The sequence below is a fragment of the Colossoma macropomum genome, unplaced genomic scaffold, assembly GCF_904425465.1.
Source record: "Colossoma macropomum unplaced genomic scaffold, Colossoma_macropomum, whole genome shotgun sequence".
Classification (NCBI taxonomy): Eukaryota; Metazoa; Chordata; class Actinopteri; order Characiformes; family Serrasalmidae; genus Colossoma; species Colossoma macropomum.
In genome coordinates, this window is record NW_023494799.1 from 18,448,764 (window position 1) to 18,472,677 (window position 23,914).

The 23,914-nt window shown below is 39.4% G+C and overlaps 2 protein-coding genes across 7 annotated transcripts in view; both read left to right on the top strand.

Annotated features, from left to right (window-relative positions):
- tln2a (talin 2a) overlaps nucleotides 1-9,217 on the top strand; it is a 70,827-nt gene extending 61,610 nt beyond the window's left edge. For all 6 annotated transcript variants that reach the window (XM_036586295.1, XM_036586293.1, XM_036586292.1 and 3 more), the window contains 14 exons: nucleotides 80-226; nucleotides 947-1,116; nucleotides 1,236-1,419; nucleotides 1,564-1,689; nucleotides 2,577-2,693; nucleotides 3,166-3,351; nucleotides 4,481-4,588; nucleotides 4,676-4,781; nucleotides 6,021-6,145; nucleotides 7,235-7,360; nucleotides 7,535-7,597; nucleotides 7,763-7,945; nucleotides 8,629-8,754; nucleotides 8,964-9,217. In XM_036586295.1, the coding sequence (XP_036442188.1) occupies nucleotides 80-226; nucleotides 947-1,116; nucleotides 1,236-1,419; nucleotides 1,564-1,689; nucleotides 2,577-2,693; nucleotides 3,166-3,351; nucleotides 4,481-4,588; nucleotides 4,676-4,781; nucleotides 6,021-6,145; nucleotides 7,235-7,360; nucleotides 7,535-7,597; nucleotides 7,763-7,945; nucleotides 8,629-8,754; nucleotides 8,964-9,092 (1,896 nt within the window). In that variant the 3' untranslated portion in view covers nucleotides 9,093-9,217. The remainder of the gene's footprint in view (nucleotides 1-79; nucleotides 227-946; nucleotides 1,117-1,235; nucleotides 1,420-1,563; nucleotides 1,690-2,576; nucleotides 2,694-3,165; nucleotides 3,352-4,480; nucleotides 4,589-4,675; nucleotides 4,782-6,020; nucleotides 6,146-7,234; nucleotides 7,361-7,534; nucleotides 7,598-7,762; nucleotides 7,946-8,628; nucleotides 8,755-8,963) is intronic.
- Nucleotides 9,218-16,761: 7,544 nt separating this feature from the next.
- Nucleotides 16,762-22,759, top strand: tpma (alpha-tropomyosin). Its single transcript, XM_036586321.1, has 10 exons — nucleotides 16,762-17,058; nucleotides 17,604-17,729; nucleotides 19,718-19,851; nucleotides 19,955-20,072; nucleotides 20,189-20,259; nucleotides 20,749-20,824; nucleotides 21,013-21,075; nucleotides 21,366-21,435; nucleotides 21,964-22,042; nucleotides 22,445-22,759. Exons 1-10 carry the CDS (start codon nucleotides 16,945-16,947, stop codon nucleotides 22,446-22,448), a joined length of 855 nt encoding a protein of 284 aa, XP_036442214.1. The 5' UTR covers nucleotides 16,762-16,944; the 3' UTR covers nucleotides 22,449-22,759.
- Nucleotides 22,760-23,914: the final 1,155 nt, after the last annotated feature.

Consider the following 23,914-nt stretch of genomic DNA (forward strand, 5'->3'; position numbering starts at 1 on the left):
GGCGGTGTCAAACTAAACATGTATATGCTGTTTTGGAGAACAGCAGTGTGTAGTCACAGATTTCACTTTGCTTATGCAGATTGGAGTGCAAATAAAGATGCGGGTGCAGGAGCTGGGCCATGGCTGCCTTGTGTTAGTGCAGAAAGCTGGAGCTTTACAGATCTGCCCGTCTGACTCCATAACTAAGAGAGAACTCATTGAGTATGCACGAGTCGTCACTGAAAAGGTAGCACAGGCATTTACATGCTCACAAATCGCATTTATACACACAAACCCTTTACTCACATGCAAGTCCCAACTCCCTTGAAAGGCCCTATTGGTTGATTATAACATTGCCCAAATGTATCAGTTTTGAGATGTGAATATTTTTATTTGACTGATCTTACTGCTCACTGCTCTAACATGAGGAGAATTTGTGAGGATTCATTAATTCAATCTCTGATACGAATCTTTACACTAACTGCCAAGCTCTCCTTTGCAGGCTGAACTGGTAAACTTAAACACAAAACACAGCCATGGCTAAAATAGCAAAAAACATGTGACATGCATCCAAACCTAACGTTTAGCATGAGGATAACATGGTGCATCAATAACATGGTAACAAACCTTTATGTGGAGACATCTTATTGGGAAAAACAAATCTTACTAACAGAATCCAACGAAACCCTTACATCACAATATATACAATATTTTAATACTTAATTTAACTTTGACTGACAATCATATTTGACTGTTTGACTTGAACTCTTAACTGACAACTAACAATCATGTTAGTCAGTAAGCACTCTTTAACTCAAACTGTCCTTTCTCAGTTACATGGAATTTTTAATTAGGATTGGTGATAAAATGACTGTAAACTGCTGTCAGTCGAAAAAATTGCTTTTATGAAATTTATACTCTTGTGTCTAATATTCTGTGTGTGTGTGTGTGTGTGTGTGTGTGTGAGGTCTCTATGGTGTTGTCAGTGCTACAGGCTGGTAATAAGGGCACTCAGGCATGCATTACTGCAGCTAGTGCTGTGTCCGGCATCATCGCTGACCTTGACACCACCATCATGTTTGCCTCAGCTAGCACACTCAATGCTGAAACTGACACAGATTCCTTTGCTGAGCATAGGTAACACACAGTCACTCCCATTCATTGAAATACAGATTTTTAAAACACCATAAAATCAGGAATCTAATTTTCCAGTTATTTTCTTAAAGATGGAAGTATTGTCTGTGTGTGTTTTTCAGAGAGAATATTCTGAAGACGGCTAAAGCTCTGGTGGAGGACACCAAGAACCTGGTGTCTGGTGCTGCATCTGGTCAGGAGAAGCTGGCCCGGGCAGCCCAGTCATCAGCCAAGACCATCACACAGCTCACTGATGTGGTGAAACTGGGAGCGGCAAGCATCGGCCCTGATGACCCCGAGACTCAGGTGGACAAAAGAGAGATTAAATCGGATTTGATTTACATTTTATTTTAAGATAATTGAAATTGAACTCATGAATTCAGAGACATGTTGCAAGACAGGAGGGAGAAAGAAATGTTTGTGAGAGGCAACACTGTCTCCTTTTTACAGGTGGTGTTGCTCAATGCAGTGAAAGATGTTGCCAAAGCTTTAGCTGAACTCATTGGTGCCACCAAGTGTGCAGCAGGCAAAGCAGCTGATGACTCATCTATGTTCCAGCTCAAAAGTGCAGCTAAGGTACTTAATGCATACACATGCCGATAGAGTCCATATATTAGTGATTAGTCTGACAGCTCATTTTCTAATGGCCTACATTTTATTTGATGTCAACCTGAAATCAAAACTGACCTTTTTACTTGTAGTTCACGTCCTTGGTCATACTGAGCATGATTCATCACATCATACCATTTTAAATGACAAAATTTCTGTTTTCCTGATTTTTTTGTCCACCTCAAAAATGTTCTCTGACTGTTGCCTGCGTCACCTTGCACCCGTGAGCAGGGAAAAATAATATTGATCAATAATATGATGTTTCACCACCACCCCCCACTCACAATACCCATTTATTGATGAGCAGAAATACTCACTACCACAGTGTTTCACTCAGAAATATGTCCTCTTGTGGAAGGAAAATACATTATGATTTCCACTTCTTACTGAAGGAGTGCAGCTTTTGTCCTTGAATACTGTGATTTGCCCACTTGTCTCTTAAAACTCAGCAGGAGTGGAATTACTCTTTAACTCAGCTATGAATAAATATGTGCTAGTGAGAGGCCACTCCAGGGTGTGTGCATGCCACTTAGCTGTTAATTAGTTGCCTGGCATTATAGTTATTAATCATATTTCTCTTTGCCTGTCCACAGGCTCTAGCTGATGTAGAGAAAAGCTGGCAGTGATGACTAACTGTTAATTAAAATGGTCCTGCATGACTTTAGAATTAGATCCATTGTAATCTATGTGGGTTTCTATGTTTAATCATGACCATTGTCCTTTTGGTGGTGTGCTGTTTGTGCATTTTTAAATAATCTGCATAATTTTAAACTGTAAATAGACTGAGGTGTAAAGATATATTAGCAGTGACTATTTTGCTCTAATGCACCTCTCCCTCCTGTACGCTGTAACAGGTGATGGTAACTAATGTGACATCTTTGCTGAAGACCGTGAAAGCAGTGGAAGACGAGGCTACTAGAGGCACCAGAGCACTGGAGGCCACCATTGAGTGTATTAGACAAGAACTCACTGTACGAGCATCATACACACACAAAATGCAGCCACTGCTTCAATTATAAAAGGTTGTAGGGCTAATAACACTACATGAAACTAAATTTTCCTTGAGTTGAATAATGTGAAGGGTCCTGCTGAAGCTCCTTTGAAACTCGGCCAAGTTTCTCAAAGATACCTTTCCTGTGAAGCTGTGATAACTAGCCAGCTAATGCTAACAACTGTTTAAACAGCTCTTTGTACCACCATTTATTCTTCTTTTTAAGTCTGCTGTTAATGTGTTTTACATAGCTAGGTCCAGGTTTTCTTTCTTATCAAGCCTGAAATCAGATTGCGTTTTTGGTGACATTCATTTTTAAGTGTTGAATAGCCTATATATTGCAGTCTGCTGATTCTGCCTAACTTTTGCATATATTGTGGTCCTTATACATTTGACCGTTAACAGTTGTTTTGTGCAGAGTGAGAAATGTGACTTGGTTTTGCCCTGTTTAGGTTTTTCAGTCTAAAGACACTCCAGGGAAATTCACCACTCCTGAGGAGTTCATTAGGATGACCAAGGGCATCACCACAGCAACTGCTAAAGCTGTGGCTGCTGGAAACTCCGCCAGACAGGAAGATGTAATTTCGACAGCTAACCTTAGCCGCAAAGTTATCGCAGACATGCTGACAGCATGCAAGGTGTGTGTTGTTAGAGTTGTGCATATTTTATTCCATATGTTGACCTTTTTGTTAGGTACACCAACTAAGCATGTGACAAATTAAGGGGAAAAACAAAATGAAGTGTATTAGGTGTTGGGCCACACTGAGTCACCAGAACAGCTGCAAAGTGCTTTGTACTGTACTGGAGGGATGAAACTCCATGCTTCTGAAAGATATTCCCTCAAATGTTTTTTTTTTTGATGATGATGATGATGATGATGATGATGAACACATCTGTCCATCTATCTCCCATAATTGTTTAATTGGATGATTTACATAGTTATTATAGTCAGCAAAGTATTGTGACTAATATACTCTAAAATACTAATGCATATAATGTTTGTACCAATGAACTCTCAAATAGGCGCATTGTCTTTTAAGTTTATATATTTATATCCTTATCGAGTTTATGCACTGCAGTTCTACTATAATATCCCCCTCTGTGAATTTGTGGATGGACTGTTTGTGCTGCCACAGTGTGATCACATCCTGCATTGACTTTCAGTCAGAGCTCTTCTTTTTTGTTTGTTTGTTTGTTTGTTTGTTTGTTTTTAAACATATCTCACTAATTTTGAAACATGTCTCTCTTTATTTTTTTAGGGTTTTCCTATCATTTGTCACGCATCATTTGCACTTTGTAGTTATAAATGTAGTAGCCCATCTGTTGCTGAGGACAATTTGATCCAAATATTGCTGGTTGGATTGGAAAGAGACCACCAAAGACAACCAGATATTATTTGTTAGAGTACACTTTTCAGCTCAGCAGTGACATTGGCATGGTAGTGAAATGTTAGTGTGTTGTGGTGGTACATGTTCATCAGACACAGCACCATTGCTGGGGTTTTAAACACCTCAGTGTCACTGCTGGGTTGAGAACCATTCACCAACGAAAAATGTCCAGCCTGTCCTAACACTGTTCAGAAACTGGCAACTACTGAAGGGCTACAAGATCATAAGAAACAAATAGTTATTGAAAAAATTCTGATCTGTAGTCTACAAGGTGTACCAACCAAGCAGACGTAAAGTAGCCACTAAGTGTACCTACATTTCAGTTACATTTTGCAGCATGGGTGTGTTACAAAATATTTTGTTTGTGTGTCCACCACAGCAAGCAGCGTATCATGATGGGGTCAGTGAGGAGGTCAGGAGCAGAGCTCTTCTGTATGGAACCGAATGCACCAATGGATATGTAGAACTACTAGAGCAAGTTCTGCAGGTCCATACAAATATGCATACATAAGAACACCACAAAAAACATACATATTGTTGATCCTTTATGAAGTTTCTTTGTTTGTGTGTGTAGGTCCTTCAGAGGCCCACAGCCGAGCAGAAGCAGCACTTGGCAGTGTTCTCCAAACGAGTAGCAGGAGCTGTTACTGAACTCATTCAGACAGCAGAAGCTATGAAAGGCAGGAACAAACATAATTCATTTGAAAAAAAAAATATTTTTAAAGTTCTTTTCACAACTGACATGGTCAGAAAGCAGCTTTACAGAAATGTGGGTCCAGACTAGGGCTTGACTGATATTAATGTTAGATGGAATTGTGGGTATCGGCAGATATTGGCGGTTGGACTAAAACGTTTGTAAGGGGCTGATTTTCTATTGTAATGAACACACTTCTGAATGTCTCATTTGTCTCATTTTAATGATTTTATGTTTTCTTGTGCCATCTTTGCATAGACTACTAAGCTGACAGTAAGCAATTTCTCAGCTTACAGCTATACAGATTGCACTAATACACCTGTGCACAAAATACCATCATAGTGAACAAAAAGGAATTTGACTATGAGGAACTGACAGTGAAATTTGACATTTCACAGTTGACAACTGACAGTCATGTCAGTTTACAGTTTAAGTAACACTAATGGAGCCATATAAAATTGTATCATCTAATGACATAATGTTCATATCGGTTGGGCCCTAGTCCAGACCCCCTGTACTCTCTTATAGAGTTAGGAACCAAAATGTTTGTTGTGAGTAAGACTGCTGTGTCTCCTTTTTTTGCACCAGATGAGGGTAAGTAACGTTCAGACCAGCACAAGTCTGCGTTTTCATCTCATTATTGTACCATCATCTCTCTTACTATTTATCACTCCATTAAGAAAATAGCTTTTATCATTTCTTTAGAATGATGTTTCTATTCTCATAGATAGGCAGAAAGAGTTAGACTATGTGTTTGACATGAATCCTTGGTTCATGTATAAGGTCAACAGATAAAGCATTTTTAGAACTAAGTTAAACCTTTGTAAAGTCGGTATAGATTGTGCTAAGGATATGGACTTTCTGGTTTGCACTTCTTGTTGCCTAAATTCTTTTGCAGAGAAGTTCAAAGACATTGTTGCAGTGCCTTTAACCTCATATGTGAGCGAAACAGAGTACTGATTGGAAAAGAACAGCAGATTTGTCATCTGAATGACATCACATTAATTGTTTTTCTGTTTCCTATCATATGTTGTTTCTCATCTCAAGTTTTTGTGATGGAGTCATCTCTTATCCCATGCTTTTTTTTGTTGCATGTGAAAGTAATGATTGGCATTCAGAGTAATTATCCAGATTTGTTAGATGGCTGCTTGAAGTATATAGACTCAGAGTGTGTGTGTGTGTGTGTGTGTGTGTGTGTGTGTGTGTGTGTGTGTGTGTTTTTCAGGCACTGAGTGGGTAGACCCAGAGGATCCTACAGTGATTGCTGAAACAGAGCTACTGGGAGCTGCGGCCTCGATTGAAGCAGCTGCCAAAAAACTGGAGCAGCTGAAACCTAGAGCTAAACCAAAGGTACACACACAGATGCTTTATGCCAGTGATGGGGCGCTGTGTAGGGCTCTGTCTGATATGTTTGGTATATTAGGTTGTTATTCAGTCCAGCTATACTTATCAAACATTAATACAGTCTCTCATAGGGGTGTAACGCTATGCAAATTTCAAGATGCCATACTAATTGCTGTTTTTGCATTATTATACATTTTCCATACAGAATTATAAAAGAAATGCTAACATAATTATCTTTAATTATTACACTTCCAGCTTAACTTTGCTCTCTCCAATCAGCATTTTAAACAGCTTGACTAATCAACCATTCAGGGTAGACAAAGCTGAAGTTAGCTATGTATTTGTCAGCTTCTTTGTTTAATTTTCCTGAGATGCCAGAATGTAATTGCTGCACATTTAAGAAGGGGAACAGTAAATTTGAATAAAAAGCTGGTGAATAAGAACTTCAGCTTTGTCCAAAGGTTGGCTAACCAAACCATTTTTACAGTTCTGAGAGTTTTTTTCCCCTTTGATGTTTTGATGATTATAGCATGAAATCTAATTGTATTCAGTTCACAACATGTATCATTTCGCAGCAACCCCTGTATCGAAAAAATAATATTAACATGCATATCTTGACAATCTTGTCCCATCCTGTCTGCTGTCTACGTTTACAGATGTCTTTTATCACAGACTCTGCAGTATAACTGTATATTTCATTATTATTTATACATAAAATAAGATCCTTATTCTGCGTTTTCTTTTTTAAATAACCAATTGTATGGTCCCTCAGAAAAGATATCCCCGAGTTGTCCACAGCTGTTTGCCAATAAGATGCATATGTAGGTATTTTGAACTGTTGGTTAGAATGAATGAACATGAATGTCAACTTCCCTTCAGTGAATTCAAACCAAACTGCTGTTCATTGACTGGCTAATTGGAAGTATATTGTTTATATATTCAAATTGTTAATTGAATTATGAAATAATTAACAAAGAATTTGATACCAAATTTTGGTTGATACCAAATCAACACTATAGTTCACTTTTTGAATACATTGTGGTTTTGGAATTCCTTATTTTTATTTGCATTAAATTAAGATCAATTTCTTTGCAGCAAGCTGATGAGAGTCTGGACTTTGAGGAGCAGATTTTAGAAGCAGCCAAATCTATTGCTGCAGCAACTAGTGCCTTGGTAAAATCAGCTTCAGCTGCCCAAAGAGAGCTTGTGGCACAGGGCAAGGTAACAACACATGCACACTCTGAAAACACACAACATAGCTAATTAATCTGAAGAGGGAGAGAGACCAATGAATAGCTGCTGTTACCTTTTCACTGATTGCATTATCAGTGTTTAAGATATGCATGTGCAGTGTGCAAAATTTGTGTGGAATTTGTCTTTTAATGTCCTCCGTAGGTGGGCTCTATCCCTGCTAATGCTGAGGACGATGGCCAGTGGTCACAAGGACTCATCTCAGCTGTGAGTTCAAATAGCATCATGAGACATTTTTTAATATTGAAAAGCTTAAATAATAGTATTACATTCAGACAGACTTGAATCATTCCTAATCCCAATTAAAAATAATGTGCTCAAGTAAAAGCATGTATGCACATTTGTTGAAGCTCCGCTTCTACGCTGTTTCAGGCACGTATGGTTGCAGCAGCAACCAGTAACCTGTGTGAAGCCGCAAATGCGTCAGTGCAAGGCCATGCCACTGAGGAGAAGCTCATTTCTTCAGCCAAGCAGGTAGCTGCATCCACCGCCCAACTGCTGGTGGCCTGCAAAGTGAAAGCTGACCAGGACTCTGAGGCGATGAGGAGATTACAGGTACAGACACACACACATGCACACCTCCTGGCTCCCGCCCATGACCAGCTTGTGGACTTAATAGTCCCACAGATTTTGCACGCATGCACACGCTAAAAGAGAAAATCTGTAAGTGTTGTAAATGTTTCTGATTCAAAAGAAAGTCTTTTGTTTCATTAAATATCTGTGTCTTTGATTTATTTTTAGAATTTAGTTTATATGTGTTAAAACTTCAACTTCTAACTACTGCCATTAAACTTCCACAAAGTCAAGATATTTGGATGGCATTGTAGGACGCAGGATTTTTTGGGGCGAGGGCTCAAGAGGAAAAAAGGGAATCATTAAAGGGCTCATTGCTAAACCGAAAATTCCAGTAATATGGTAACACCATCCATTTTAAGGCAGGGAATAACACTCTGATCTCCGGTGTGTGGGGGAAAGTGTTCCCACTGCATTGTGGTACCATTCTAGCGAATGAGTTTTACTTAATTAACATTTTTTTTTTCATTGTTAGCACCGCACGGAGGCACCCTCTGGTGTTACTTCACCAAAACAGAGGGCAAGAGGGCAGGGGCCCTGTTTACATTATGAACATGTGTGAAAGTAAAAATAAAGGTTAATAATAACTATGCTGATGACCTGATGACCAATTAAATCAAATTTCAAATTCCATGGTCCACATTCCTATGCTGTCTTGTACACAGGCTGCAGGCAACGCAGTGAAGCGAGCATCAGATAATCTGGTAAAAGCTGCTCAGAAAGCAGCCTTTGACAAGGCAGATGACGAAAATGTGGTGGTCAAGACCAAGTTTGTCGGAGGAATTGCTCAGGTGAAACTCACTATCGTACATATTTTACTTTAAAGCAAAGGTGGGGAACTCTGGTCCTGGAGGGGGCAGGTTCCCGCACAATTTTTTTTTTTATTCAACTCATCCGTTAATTGCCAGGTGTACTTATCTCTATCTGCTGCTAATAACCATGAACAGTAATTTTCAAGTGCTATTAGATTTGTGATGTGTGTTCCCTGTAACCCCCTCAGATTATTGCTGCACAGGAAGAGATGTTGAGGAAGGAGAGAGAGTTGGAAGAGGCCAGGAAGAAGCTTGCTCAGATTAGACAACAACAGTACAAATTTCTGCCCAGCGAGCTTAGAGGGGATGAGGACTGAATGGCCACCAACTAGTTTTTGTGTGTGTGAGTCCCTATGTGTGTGTGGTGATGATATTTATACATGAACTTCTGAAGATGGACACCATTGATTTCTGTATATGGTGCAGCAATGAATGTTTGAAAAATCTTTGTTCTTTTTTAAAATACATCCAACAGCACCAAACTTACAAGGGCTATATGAATACAGTATAAATAATGTGTCCTACAACAGCACTGAAGGATTGTTCTCATTGGAACACTTGATGTCGTTTTTGACTACAAACAGGTCAAGTACAAAATGTGATCCTCAAATGTGAGGCCGACAACTGGTGTTTTGATGCATAAGTACAGTAGAATTTTCATTTAAAAAAACTTCACTAAATATGAATACATGTACATATTACTCTAAAACCATAAAAATGGCTTTTGTCTGCTACAGTTACAGTGACAAAAGAGCCAACCTAGGCCACATGGCTAGCCATAAAAACGTTAGCTAGCCACTAATGTGCAACTTGCAAGTAAAATATGGCTTTCTATACTTTTAACTAATAGAACGTTTAAAGATGGCATGAGAAATGTGTTGGTTTATCTTTTGAGGCTAATCAGACTGATTGTATGAGACGGTGGAGATCAGCCTAGGGCCTTGTCTGTTTTGTTTTAGTGCTAAAAGGATCACACCTTCAACATCATCTTGTGCATTGATGAAAGAATCTGATGAAAGAAGTCCTCTAGTATGTTGTTGTCAGATTGTAGCCTCTATCTTGACATCTGTGAATGTTAAAGCTTTGTAAACATGTGAAGCTGAAGTACCTTTTCTTATCCTTAATGTTTTTTTTTTGTTTTTTTTTAAAGAGGAAAAAAATATACAGACATGCTACAAAACTATGATGCAGAAAGGTGGCTCACTCTCTGGTACTGTGCCCTCTACAGCCACTTTATTTGAATGTTTAGAAGTTTTTATAATGAATTCATACCACTAGCAGAACATCCACATGTAACTTATACACTGAAAATGCTAAAACAGAATGCATGTGGCTGTCTGTAATCTCTCAACTTAAAAAAAAAATTGTTTAGGTCAAAGTGCAACTGAACATGTTGATGGTTCATTTTAGTTTTAAACCAGACTTAGTTTGCCATACTTTTATGCTCACTAGAGACTGGTAGTGATAGTGCCTCTTCCTCATATTGAGACCTAGGTATATGTTATCTTTTGTTTTACTGTCTCTGTCTACTTACAGGCCTGGATAGTTGTGATGTAGCTCAATGCTGCATTGCTTAAGTTTCTCTGTCATCTTTCTCTGCTTTTTATTGTTTGCTTAGCTTTTAGTGCCTTAGCTTTCATTTTCCAAATTATAGCAACAGAGGGAAAACTGCAAAATAAAACATTCTTAGTCAACTAAAATATGTTTGCAAGAGCCTGTGTATTTCTAACTTGTCTTTTAAGCTTGGTAGCACCTGTTTTTTTTGTTTTTTGTTTTTTTTGATGAAGCTCAACAGTTCTGTGTTTTCTACTTCCTAGATTCTTTCAGTATATGGAAAAAAATCACACGATGAAGGTATATTGCATATGCACATGTAAATGGGTATGTATATTATATATATGCATTAAATCAGCACAGTTTTGTACTGCATTCCTTAAGCATGCTCCATGACTCTTCTCAGATTGGAGGTCTAGAGTCCTTTGCCTTTAGGTCTAATGTGAGTCTAAGAGTAACAGTCTGTCCAATGGGCAGTCCATATTGTACAACACTACCATGTCTTGGAAGATTGGTTGGTGGCAGTCATTCTTTCATACTAAACTGAAACCAATTCAGCATTCACTTGTAATATCACAGCTTGTCCTAGAATAGCACTCAAAATAACAGTTCTAGGGGTGAACACTACCAGGAAAAATATTTTAAAGGACAAAGAAGAAATCAACAAGTAAGCCAAGCGAGTGTTAATCCAGATGCATTAACACATTTTACTGAATAAGAAAAAATGAGCACGTTTTGTGTCTTTCATTTTTTGGTCAGAGTGGGATTGTTACAAGAGTACTACAATGAAATTACAGAATTGAAATGATGTACGTAAAATATTTATCTGACTGCAGGAAAAGGTATTTACTGAAAATAAAGAATTTCAAAATATGTTGCTTTTGTGTCTTGGTGTCTTGCTAGACCTCCTGCAAGCAGACCTTCCTCTGTTACACTGGCAGTCACTTGTTCTTAGTTCAGCGCTTCTCTCTTGACTGCTTTGTCTGTTTTGTTTTTCAATTATGAAAAGAACTGCAAATCACTTTAATGCCACAACCAGTTGTAGTGGAATATAACACCAGACATTTTTCCTTTCTGAAGCCATCCAAAAAAAAAGTGTCATTGTTTCAAGCTAGGTCTACTTGTGAAGAAGAAACAGTATACAAAGATGTATACATGGGGGAGCCTCAGGGCCTTCTTGGCCTTCAGAGAAGGCCTAATGATTTCTCTTGCATTTATCTGTGCATGTCTACAATTATGTTCATTTTTATTCAATAGAATCATCATGCTTGTTGTATTTAACTTCTGCAAGTATTGTAGTGATACTATTATTTTTTTGTTTCATTGTTTAAATCTTGATACTGAAATTTGTTCAATCACTTTTAATCTTTTTGGTAGTTAGGTAGATGCAGTCATGCTAGCTTTCCCTTTGTTAGGCCTTCAAGAGCTGCATATATGCCTACACATTACAATTTTTGGCACAGCCCTGTACCCTGCATAACTGTCTGTTTCATGACATTGCATCATATTAGCTCAGAGAGATGTGTTTCACCAGATAACCATGTTATGGGCAGTAAATGTAATTTATTTCATGAATGCCTGACAAAAATCAGGCAGGGTATGCAGATCTAGTAGCAGCAAGTGTGCCTTACCCATTACATTAACTGCTGATATTACTAGGAAGGGACAGTGAAATCAACCAATCATAATTGGTTTTACAATGTGGGATTAATTTTGTAAGGGGGAGGGGAAGTCATTTAGAAATGGAAAACAGAGGTGGCAGCTCTATGCCTTACTGAAACCCACTGTGAAACTGCAGCTTACAAGGGAAACATTTGTTAATGTCTGTAACAGTCTAAATAAAATACATTCCAAGTCTTTTACAAGCTTCAAATGTATGTGTTTAATCTAGAACAGCCAAAAAAGAATTTGTGCATTAGTGTTAGCTTAGTGCTTAGTAAATACTATTAGTAACCCCAGTGGGGCACTGACAGACATTAGCATTGCCCTATAGATTTTTTATTTTGTCTCATTTTAGTATAGAATAAATGCTGATTTTTATATTGTGCAAAAACTATTAAGTAAATTATGTGAAAATATTAATGATCTAGTTTCTTTGTTGGACACTTAACTACAGAGGTATTGGTGCCAAGTGGCAATATGAAACTATTCACATGAAAATTGTCTCTTGTGAGGTTTTCTGAGACTACAGGTGAAATGGGGGTATACAGGGTCAGACCAGTATGTTGGTTGGCTGATAACATCCTGCTGGTTTTTCGATGTCACTGAAAACCCCACAATTAAGTTTAGACATTAAGTGGTTTGTTTTAAAATTTTATGAATAAATATCTCTGATGTGAGGAAAGACACTCATTTCTGAGAATACTTTAGCAGAAACATGTAAAATGCATCCATCATGAGAATAACAGGTGACACAAAAAAAGATTAAAAAGTAAGAGCTATTAAACAGCAACTGACAAAACAGTTAAGAATTATGCAAAGCTTCATTCCTCACAGTGCTATATTTATGTTAATAAAGGCTTTCTGCTGTTTGAGTTTAAAAAATGTGACATTTGAGAACTGCTAATTATATTTGGCAATTCACAGCTGACAAATGAAAATTATAACACGCACTATAAAGCCTGCAACTTTATTAAATTATTTCAGCCGATGTTACTGCAATTTTTTCCTGCTTAAAATCTGTATTGTTATTGGTTACCAAATTTTCATAATTATTGGGCTGTAGTATACAGTGAGGTATGCTTCTGAGTTGTCCAAGTGATCTATATGTAGACTAAATTAATTCCAGAAATTCAAGGCTTAAAAGGCACTAGCTTACCAGTTGTGTTGTAAAAAAGAAATGAGATCATCTGAAAAAGGCAGCGTCTACAGGAGCCTAAGTGATCGGGGACTGTGTCCCTTTAAGATTCTCTTTTTGGCAGAGGCAAGGCTGGTATGCCTGAGTCAGCAGAAAGCTGTCCAGCTATATCAGGCAGAACAGGGAGTTGGGGGTGGGGGGTGCTAATTTGGGCCTCCTGAGGATGACATCTTTTAAAAATGTAGCAGAGATCTCTGCTATTAGTGTCTCCCACAGCACAGTGTTTAATTTATTGAGAGAATGTTCTCAGACCTTGCCTTGACTTAATGAGTCATCAGTTTTACTTTATGGTCTCTGAGCACCATCAGACAAGCAGAGGGAGAATAAAAGTAGATGAAACTGACATGTTGGTGGAGAGTACAAAAGGTTTTGAGTTGACTCGGTAAAACTCTAGTTACACTGTCAGTGCGTCAGTTGCATGTACTCAGAATTTTGAATTTTGTAATTTTGAAGGGTTTGTGCTGCTCAGAGTATACTTTTACTACTACTTTTATATATTTGTGAAAGTGATCTATTTTTATGCAGCTCCCCTTCAACCATTCACAGTTAGTTAGTATTTCTCATTTTTATGGAATAATTCCATTCTATTATCTTGTTTCTGTTCCTGGACTGCTTTTCCGTTGCTCACACCTTTCATTTTTGAGCTTTAGTGTTTTGACCAAACAAATGCCGAAAACGATAAGAGTAGCACCTATATAAACACCTACGCATCCATGAAGTTATCTAATCAGCCAATCATATGGCATTGCCTTTGGAATGCCTTAAATCATGCAGATACAGGCTAGCACCTTAGGTACTGTTCACATCAACCATCAGAATTAGGGAAAAATGGAAAAACATCCAATGAGCAGCAGTTCTTTTGGACTGAAACACCTTGCTGATGAGCAAGGTCGACAGAGAATGGCCAGACTAAGTCAAGCTGACAGAAAGGCTACAGTAACTCAGATAACCACTCTGTAAAACTATAGTATGCAGAAAAGCATCCCAGAACACATCAAACCTTGAGTTGGATGGGCTACAACAGCAGAAAACCACATTGGCTTTGCCTCTATCAGCGAAGAACAGAAAGCTGAGGTTCAGTGGGCACAGGCTCACTAAACTTAGACAGCTGAAGACTAAAAAAATGCAGCCTGGTCTAATGAATCTTGACTTCTGCTGAGGCACAAAGAAGATGGGGTCAGAATTTGATGCCAGCAGCATGAATCCATGGACCCACCTGACTTGCATCAACAGTCCAGGAGTCCAGGCTGGTGGAGGTGGTGTAATGGTATAATGAGTATGCATTTATTATGCCTCTTTATCATACTGGTTATTAACATGAAGAGAACTTACTAAGCGGTGACAACAGCACACATCTTAATATCTCCTCACAAGTTCTGTACGGCTTGAACAACACATACATACGTCTGCTGATTGCCTTTAATTCTTGTAACATTCAGTGTGTACCTACATGTTCTGAATGTAGTCAGTATGATATAAAATCATTCTGTTTGAGTGTCAGGACATTTCAGCTACACACGTAAATGCAAATTCTGTGATGCACACAATAAATTCTCTTTGGTACCCTGACACAATACAACTTAATCGAAGGCTGTCATCTAGCTGTTCTCCATATTCTGACTCCGTTGTGACCAGTGCCCTGGTAGTGCTAGTGTTGTTAAATCGCTAGACTGTCAACATGACCCTGGGGTATGCCAACAATGGCAGTTAAAGCTCTGTAACATTCAGGGAAAGCTGAGCTTAGTCCAATGGCATTTATCAGGTCGAAGTGCCAGATACAAGCAGAGGGGTTTCTCCAGTGTTGGCAAGATTTCATGTTAGGATTTTGCAAGCTGTGTGCCCACTTGCACTGTTTGTGGGTGATTTGGGGCAGTCTAGTCCAGTCATGACAAAAGACTGAAATCTTTCAGCACTAGAGCAACAGAAACAAACATTAATACCACTGTGCCAAGACCTTTCACTCCTACAGAGTGCATGTTATAAGTTAATGTTAATAAATGAATATTAATGTTATAAATGGATAAGTTCACTCAAATGTGTAAAATGCTGTCATTTTGAACACTTCTAGACAATGCAAAACGCTATATAACTTCAACTAAATACGTTATTACGTTATTGCTACAACTGGTAATTTCTGTGGGTCAAACTGCATTTTGAAACAAGCGCATGATCCAGTGCTTGTAAGTGCTGATGGTCTTGCTACGAAGAGAGAGGGAGGCAGGTGTTGCTCCAAGGAAGCGCGACCAAAAATAACTCCGTAAAGTAACGTAAGAACCTGATTGAACACAAGCGAGCAGAAGGATCGACGAAATATATTTAAAGTCACTTTCTCTCGGCTTTTCACCCTTTACAGCTGTTGTTTTGGTTGATCTCCGACAACATGGAGAGAGAAACTGAAAAGCTCCCTCGAGTTCCCGCTCTGATACGTTTTCAGTGGCAATACACGAGCCATCCTAATTTTTAGCTGCGTACCCAACTGGCCGAGCCATTTAGGACTTCGTCATGCAGTCGTGTGCACATTAAATCTCCAGCTTGTGTCTAATTAACAGGTTTTGTAGCTTGTTGAGTCCAGCCTGACTGGAATGGTGGCAGTGGTGTAATAAGCCTGACCAAGCGGGGCAGCGCTGTGTGTGATCTGGCGGCCAGCTGAACCACATTCCGTGGCCGGCTTCCCCAACTGCGGGCTGCTGAAGTTAAGCCGTTAATGAAGGCCTGGTGCAAACCCGACGAGAGTGGTGACACAGAGCTGCGAAGGAGCAGCCATGTCTAATGCGTTTCAGATTGTGAACAATGCCCAAGGGGCTTACTTACATCCCTTTCTGACATGGCTGCTCTGTATCGCCTCTTCATGCGGTGATGATTAGCCTGTAACACCACTCCGGAGAACAATTATGTTAACAAGCGCATTATAATCGCTTACAAGCCGGCGGTCAGTCTGAATGAAACATCTGAAAACCTCTGCCAACCGGGGAATCACACTGGTTCAGTAAACTGAAGGGAACTCCTATCAAATTATAACACAGATGTAAATAAACCTCTAACAATTAAACCATATACACTCACATAGATCAACGGTAATTAAAACATATCACATAGCCTGTAGAGTTTTTTTTATAAGACACGTAAGAGATCATTCCAGAGATAATTTCAAATATATCTTACAGATTAAAGATGTTATATCCAATTCCACATTTTTCATGTACTTTTTAGTTTAAGATTTGAGGTACGAGTTAAAAGCTTAGCCTACTTGAAAAGGTTAATGACGTGTGTCGATGTAATTGTAAAGCTATCACAATAACTGAGTAATGATGAGCAATTATAAGTCGTGCCCATGTGAATTTAACGCACTTCTCCACGTTTGGCCTATACGTTCTCCTTCCGAGGTTTTGTGGGCTGGAGGGTGGGGGTGTAGGGGAGGTAGAAATAGGAGCAGGGCGTCTTGGGGTAAGGGGTGCGTCTTGGCCCGCATATCCCATATATAGCCATATGAACGGTCAAATGTCTCTGCGCAGCGAATCGCTAAACTGCTCCTTAAAAAAAATCAGAAACCTACAGGAGCCGTGCCCAAAAAAGTATTGGGTGTCCGTCGGGAACTTGGTAGCCCTGTGCGAAGGCACATATTTGACAGCTCCCGGGCGAGAGTGGGCTCGCACTCCAGCTCAGCGTTCAGCTCGGCACACACACATCCTCTTTGCCTCTCTCCAACCAGTTTACCCCCCCTGTGTCATTCAGAGCAGCCGCCTGAACAATAACCAGCCATGGATGCCATTAAGAAGAAGATGCAGATGCTCAAGCTCGACAAGGAGAATGCCTTGGACAGAGCAGAGCAGGCCGAGGGAGATAAGAAGGCATCAGAGGACAGAAGCAAGCAGGTCGGCATCACCAGGGCATTCTTACAGATAGCGGTGCACATAGCATCGAACAACTCACATAGAGATGAGCGATTGAAGCTTGCGTTAAAGAAACAAAACTGTGCAAAACTGCAACTAGCCTATGAGAAAATGTGTCAAACTTTTGGATGTGCATGTTTCTGGAAGAACTATTCTGCTTGCATATGGCATTTCTTCATTTTTTGTGAAGTGCAGTTTATGTTGTAACTGACGCACTCGCTAGTTCTTGCTGAATTTCATAGCTGGCAGTTATTTTAGAGAGAGTTGGACTGTAATGTCTAATGTAGGCTAATATTAGCAGACAGAACGCGGCAAAAGTAACTGAACACCGGCACGCGTCATACAGAGAATGTATGATGTCACGCATCGACTTGGATATAGAAATTAAGGGAAGGTGTAATTATGTGTGTCGATGGTCACCATGTTAAAATGAACTTTACACTGTCCTTAGAGCGGCTGCAAGCTTTTCTGAGCGCCATGTGTTTTTCTCTTTCTGTTTGTGCGCCCTTTGTGAACGCACCCCTCAGCTGGAGGACGACCTGGTCGCACTGCAGAAGAAACTGAAGGCAACTGAGGACGAGTTGGACAAATACTCTGAGGCTCTGAAGGATGCTCAGGAGAAACTGGAATTGGCTGAGAAGAAAGCCACCGATGTAAGTTAAGGCATTTGTTTACAGGCACTTTGATGTGTCTGAAGTTATGAACGCCATAAGGGAAAGTTTCACCACATGCCCTACCAACACACACTTCTGACGAATTATCGGTTACATGACTTTATTTTACCCACAAAAAACAACAGTTCAGACAGTCCCACCACACACCTATGTAAATTAGCCTGTTTTTTTCTTTGAATAATGTAATATCCCAAATGATAGTCGATAGGCCCACATTTGTATATGGATAGCAAGATGCAACAGGAAAAACTATACTGCTATATGTGCAGTTCTGTTAGGTGTTAAATTTAGCACAGCGCTTTATAAGGTATCGGGTCTTCGTGGGGTCGACTGTGGCCCCTACTATAAGCCATGAGCTTTAAATGTGTGTACGTGTAGAATTTCATCTCTGATTCTCCGGATACAGTTGCTTTAGACTGCTTCAGCGCATTGTTCAGCACAGAGTGACATAACCCAGTAGGCCCCAAATAACTTAAATAACTAGTCACAGTATCAGTAATTCATCTATCTTCAGCTTGAATTCCAATTTAAAAACACAAACAACTATTCGTCGTACAAATATGATTGTTTTAATATTTTATGTGCGGCAATATTGCAATGTTCATGATCATGTATGAACCTAAGCTTGACTACATTAAAGCAACATGTCCACTGAACCACTAGATGGCGCTGCGACCTCATAAATTGGTTATTGCCGTATGGACGCATGGAGCAAACCATTATAAAACATTTCTGTACATTTCAAATTAGAGAGTATTGAATAACTTTGCATTACATAATGTAATATATAGCTTAGTCGTGTCAAACCTCATTCTGCTGTCCTAAAAGTGAACTGTGATTTTTATATAACCTAGCAAGCGTATTTATATAGTGTTAAAATATTTGTTTAATTGATCCCTCTTAATATTAATGCCAAACTTTTAAAAAGCAATTCTGTCTAAAACAGTCCATATACGTACAATCATTATCTGGGCAAACGAACAATAGTACAGGCGCATTATATTTTCACGCCTGTATTCCGACAAACTCCTGCAGTTTCTGCTTACTGACAGCTGGCCGGAATACGAGTGGGGGAAAAAATAACTTCCGGTATCTGGTGCACCTCATTAGAGGCAGCATCTTCCAGTGAGGCGTTGGTACACGATTGGACGAGCCATCCGCCGAATATCCGTCCGAATCGACCCGCTTTCTGGGATGGCAGGGGCGACGTATCTTGAAGCGGTCAAAAAGAAAATCAAATCTTTGCAAGAACTGACGGACGACGCCGAAAACCGGACCGCCAGACTGCAAGAGGAGCTCATCGTTGAGCGGGCGGCGAGAGAATCGGTTAAGCCTGAGCTCATGTCGTTAAGTCCATTAGTGGACTAGCTGTCAAGCGTGTTAGCAGCGAATCTCACCGAGAATACAGTACAGATAATGACACAAATTTTATCCTTAAATTCACAGTGGCCACATTGTAGACTGGCAGTTGATATAGTTCTTGCTATATGTAGCCTAACATATATTCCACGTTTCATAGAATGCAGTGTGGCGGCGAATCGCGGTAGCCAGCTCCCTATACCTGTTTAAGTTCGTTTTAGTATTCTGTTTCATTCCAATGGAAATTGTAGCATATTATAGGCCACCTTGAATTCAGAATACCTTTTAGTGGCCGTGGTGGGGTTTAATGGCAAAAATTGTTATTCTCTCGTATTTATTATGGGCTGACACAAATGGTCAAAACGACACATAGCTGCTCGTTACCTTTCATAGTTTGTTGGTAATACGTGGCCCAATAAACTGAATCTTCAGATAAATAAAAAAAAAGCACGCCCACAGGTGTCTCGCCCATTTATAAAAAATCATCCCATTGTTTAGCATAGGCCTAACCTTTAGTGACTTGTCTAGTTATGTGTAAGTGTATGAGAAAGAGAGAGAGAGAGAGAGATAATGTTTGAACTGATTCAAATCTGATGTTCTGTGTTCAGGCTGAGGGTGACGTGGCTTCCCTGAATAGACGTATCCAGCTGGTTGAGGAGGAGTTGGATCGTGCCCAGGAGCGTCTGGCCACTGCTCTGCAGAAGCTGGAGGAGGCTGAGAAGGCTGCTGATGAGAGTGAGAGGTGTGTATTGTATAAAGATTTGTACTGTATGTGTCAAATGAGTTCTGTTTCTCATACCGTGGAACAAAGCGATGGCATTGTTGTATGTTTCTCTGTCTCTCAGAGGCATGAAGGTCATTGAGAACAGGGCCCTCAAGGATGAGGAGAAGATGGAGCTGCAGGAGATCCAGCTGAAGGAGGCCAAGCACATTGCTGAGGAGGCTGACCGCAAATATGAGGAGGTGAGCTAATTCACCCAACCCACCCCACACATTTTTTAACTTCTGGTTTTTGACTACTTTTTTGGCTGACTATGTAATTTATTCCTTTGCCCTTGTGATTGTGCATATGTGTGCAGGTAGCACGTAAGCTGGTGATTGTTGAGGGTGAGTTGGAGCGCACAGAGGAGCGTGCTGAGCTTAATGAGGGGTAAGATGTTCATAAACGTACCACAAGATTTCTGTAGTCTAATAAACCACAAGTAACATGTAATAAGAACTGCCACCAGCAGGGCATGTGTTTTAAGCATTACAGTGTAAACGTATTGCTTAACTTCTCATCTATCTGAAATGGAAACTTTATAGGAGAAAGAATAATGTTTCTTAACATACTGTACAATAAAGTAACAAGATTTTGTTCAACAAAGAAGTTATTTTTGACCATTGTTGTTGGTCTATTCGTTATAAGACGTCACAATGTAAAGGGAAGCTTGTGTTGTCAAACACTAACAGATGTGTAAAAATAGAAGAAAAATGGAGTTTTAAGATTTTAATATAACAGCGACACTAATAAAGGTAGAAGCTGCGGTCAGGACTTTTATTTGTAACTGATAGGGTAGCATTCAGAATGATGCAGCTCAATGTGTGTGTTTTTATTCTTTCCTTTTCTCTCTTATTTCCACCCTTCTGTGTACACCAGTAAGTGCTCTGAGCTGGAGGAAGAGTTGAAGACAGTTACCAACCTCCTGAAGTCTCTGGAGGCCCAGGCTGAGAAGGTAAGGCTATGTGTGCGGTAGAAGGACTGAGTGTTTGTAGTTGATGTGTGTGTGTGTGTGTGTGTGTGTGTGTGTATGTGTGCGTGTGTGTGTGTATGTGTGTGTTTTAGAATGCATGTTTGTGTGTTATTGTGAGTCGACAGTAGACAATCCTCTTACTCCCTCCATCTGGTTGTTTCTGTCCACAGTACTCCCTAAAGGAGGACAAATATGAGGAGGAGATCAAGGTCCTGACAGATAAGCTGAAGGAGGTGTGTTTACTCATAGTCTCTGACATGTGATTGTGTCATCATAAACATCAAAGGAGGTGCACCAGATCTTTTTATATGCAACAGGCAACAAAGCCAATAACATTGTTGATTTGCTCTTTACATGAAGTTCACTCGGAAAGTCTTCTGTGTAGTTCCCTTTTTCATTGCAGTCATTAGAGATTGCAGTCTTCATTATGGTCATCCTCTTTGCACACTTTGAAGGCCTATTCTGATGTGATCTGACATTAGTAATACATAGTTGTAAATTCATATACCTTTCTGTGCCACAGGCTGAGACTCGTGCTGAGTTCGCTGAGAGAACAGTTGCCAAGCTTGAGAAGACTATTGATGATCTTGAGGGTACGTCTTTTTCCACATATCTCTCGCTTGTAATGCTTTTGACACAGGCTAAGTTATTATTTTATTTCAGAAAACCACACATTTCATTACTCACTTCAAAATGGATAAACATCCAGAATATTCCAGTATAATGCAGCATTGAACACATGTTGTCATTGCCTTATTCATATTCTTCATACTCCCATAATCATGGTCTGTTCTTAATTTAGCATTTCATTAGCTTAGTAGACATTGCAGAGGGTTTTAAATGAAATGGAATGGTATACAGCAGCATTGTAGTTCACTTCTGTACTTAATTTGATATGCCATTGTAAAGACAATGACACAGCCATGGCTTTTAAACATTTCTATAAGGCTGTTTATTTTTTCCTTTTCATTTCTGCTTCAAGTTTTTTCTGTTTCAATTCATCTCTTTGTTTTCCTTTCTTTGTGTGTCCCCTCATTTCATCCATGTCTCTCTCCTGCACTACCATATCATGATTTCCATCACTCCCCCACATGCTGCTCTCTCTTGATTGGCTATTGTAGATGAGTTGTATGCTCAGAAACTCAAGTACAAAGCCATCAGTGAGGAGCTGGACCATGCCCTCAACGACATGACCTCCATGTAAATATCACCACCTTATGAGTGTGTGTGTGTGTGTGTGTATATGTGTGTACTTACTCTTCTTGTCTTATTGCGCTCCATTGATCGGATTCTGTCCATCTCCCACTAACACAGTATAACGTTCTGTTTTAGTTCATTTCTTAATCAAAGTTGCATAAAGTTTGAATGTGAAAGTGTCATGCCATTGACTTCTGCACTGCAGTATGAATGTAGGTCTAATTAATGTAGTTACTTTCTAGGAAATGTAATATATAATTTATATATATCTATATTTGCATTAGCTGTTTGAAGGTGCAAATAACGTTTTACTGTCACACACGTGCATGCTACGTACTTTCTTCCTTGCTTGCTTGTTTTTTTGTCCTCCATCACATTCTCTTTCTCCCACTGTCATCCACATAGATAAATTGTTTTCATCTCATCTGTGGCCCCTGGCGCTGGCTGAGTGGCACCTGCTCTTCACCATTTCTGTCCCTTTCCTACTTTCTGGCGCTGCTTTCCTCCATCACACCTTCCTCAGTGGGGATGGAGCACCAGCTCTGATGTCCCATCTGTTGTACAGAACTTTGAGTTATTTTGCTTTCTGTAAAATAATAAAAAAAACTTGCTTCCATCTGTGTAAGCTCCCCACTTGCTCAATCTCTTTTAGCTTGTCTTAGTTCTTTCTTATGTCCTTAATTTATTGCTGAGAAGCTTGAATAAAATCCAGAAAAGCTCTTCTCACCACCTTATATTCCATTTTCTGCTCTGACAGTTTGTGTCCACCTATCTTAATATCATAGAGTTTATACTGTAAACTTAATTGATGTTTGCTGCAAGTGCTGTAGGAAAGAAAGGACCATAGATAAAATAACTTCTGAAGTAGGGCTGTCACAATTACATGATTAAAACTGATTAATTTATTAAAATTGCACTTACTTTATCAACGGTTTGAAATAGTAGCACTAATTTTTGTGTGCATCATTGAAAAAGAGGGAACCATTACCAGCAACTTCTCACAAAATTAATTTAGTTATGTAAATTAAAAAATTGCATGTCCATAAAGTAAAAAGTGAATATGAATTTTAAAAATTATTGTAAATTGTAATGAAGCCTAACTCTGAATATTACTGGAGGAGCAAGTTAGCCTATTTGCCAGCTCAGCAGGCAACACATTTTCAGAGTTAGGCATTATTATTTCAACTGCAGAACTGCAACACACAGACTAAAGAATATTTCACTTGAATGTCTGCTGCTATCTTCAGTTGTCCATGATTAAGTAGAGCTGTCGATAGCGAAAGCCCTACTTTGAAGTTTCTGATGTGTTCAGATATCAGGTCATGTCAATGCATTTATTAACACCTTTCTTTCTCTCTCTCTCTCTCTCTCTCTCTCTCTCTCTCACTCACACTTCATTTGTTTCCCTTCCTCCATTCTTATGTTTCTCTCTTTTCTCTTTTCTGATCGGGCAGACCGCTTCTATCAACAGCTTCAGAAAAACCGAGTACTCTCACACGAACTCAGTTTAGTGCTGAATGAAGACTGAAATTTAGAGTAGACTATATACTGAGATTTACTACTGTGTTCCTTATGCTGGAGTTTTTTGCGCTGCGTGATTATGGTGTCCAACACTGTGCAAGATCAAGGAGGATTACAGACACACTGTAGACACAAACACTAAAAGAATGTGTGTAATGACATTCAAGGCAAGCAAAGATGTTATTTCAGTTTCACTGTTAAAGATTGTGCTGTTGTTGTAGTGCAATTTTTAACCCTTAGATGTTGTTGTTATCGCTGGCGATAACAAAAGCATGGCATAATTTTATATCAATTATTTCTTAGTTGTAGCTCATTGAAACAAGCAGATAATTGTGAATGCTGCTAATATTTCAG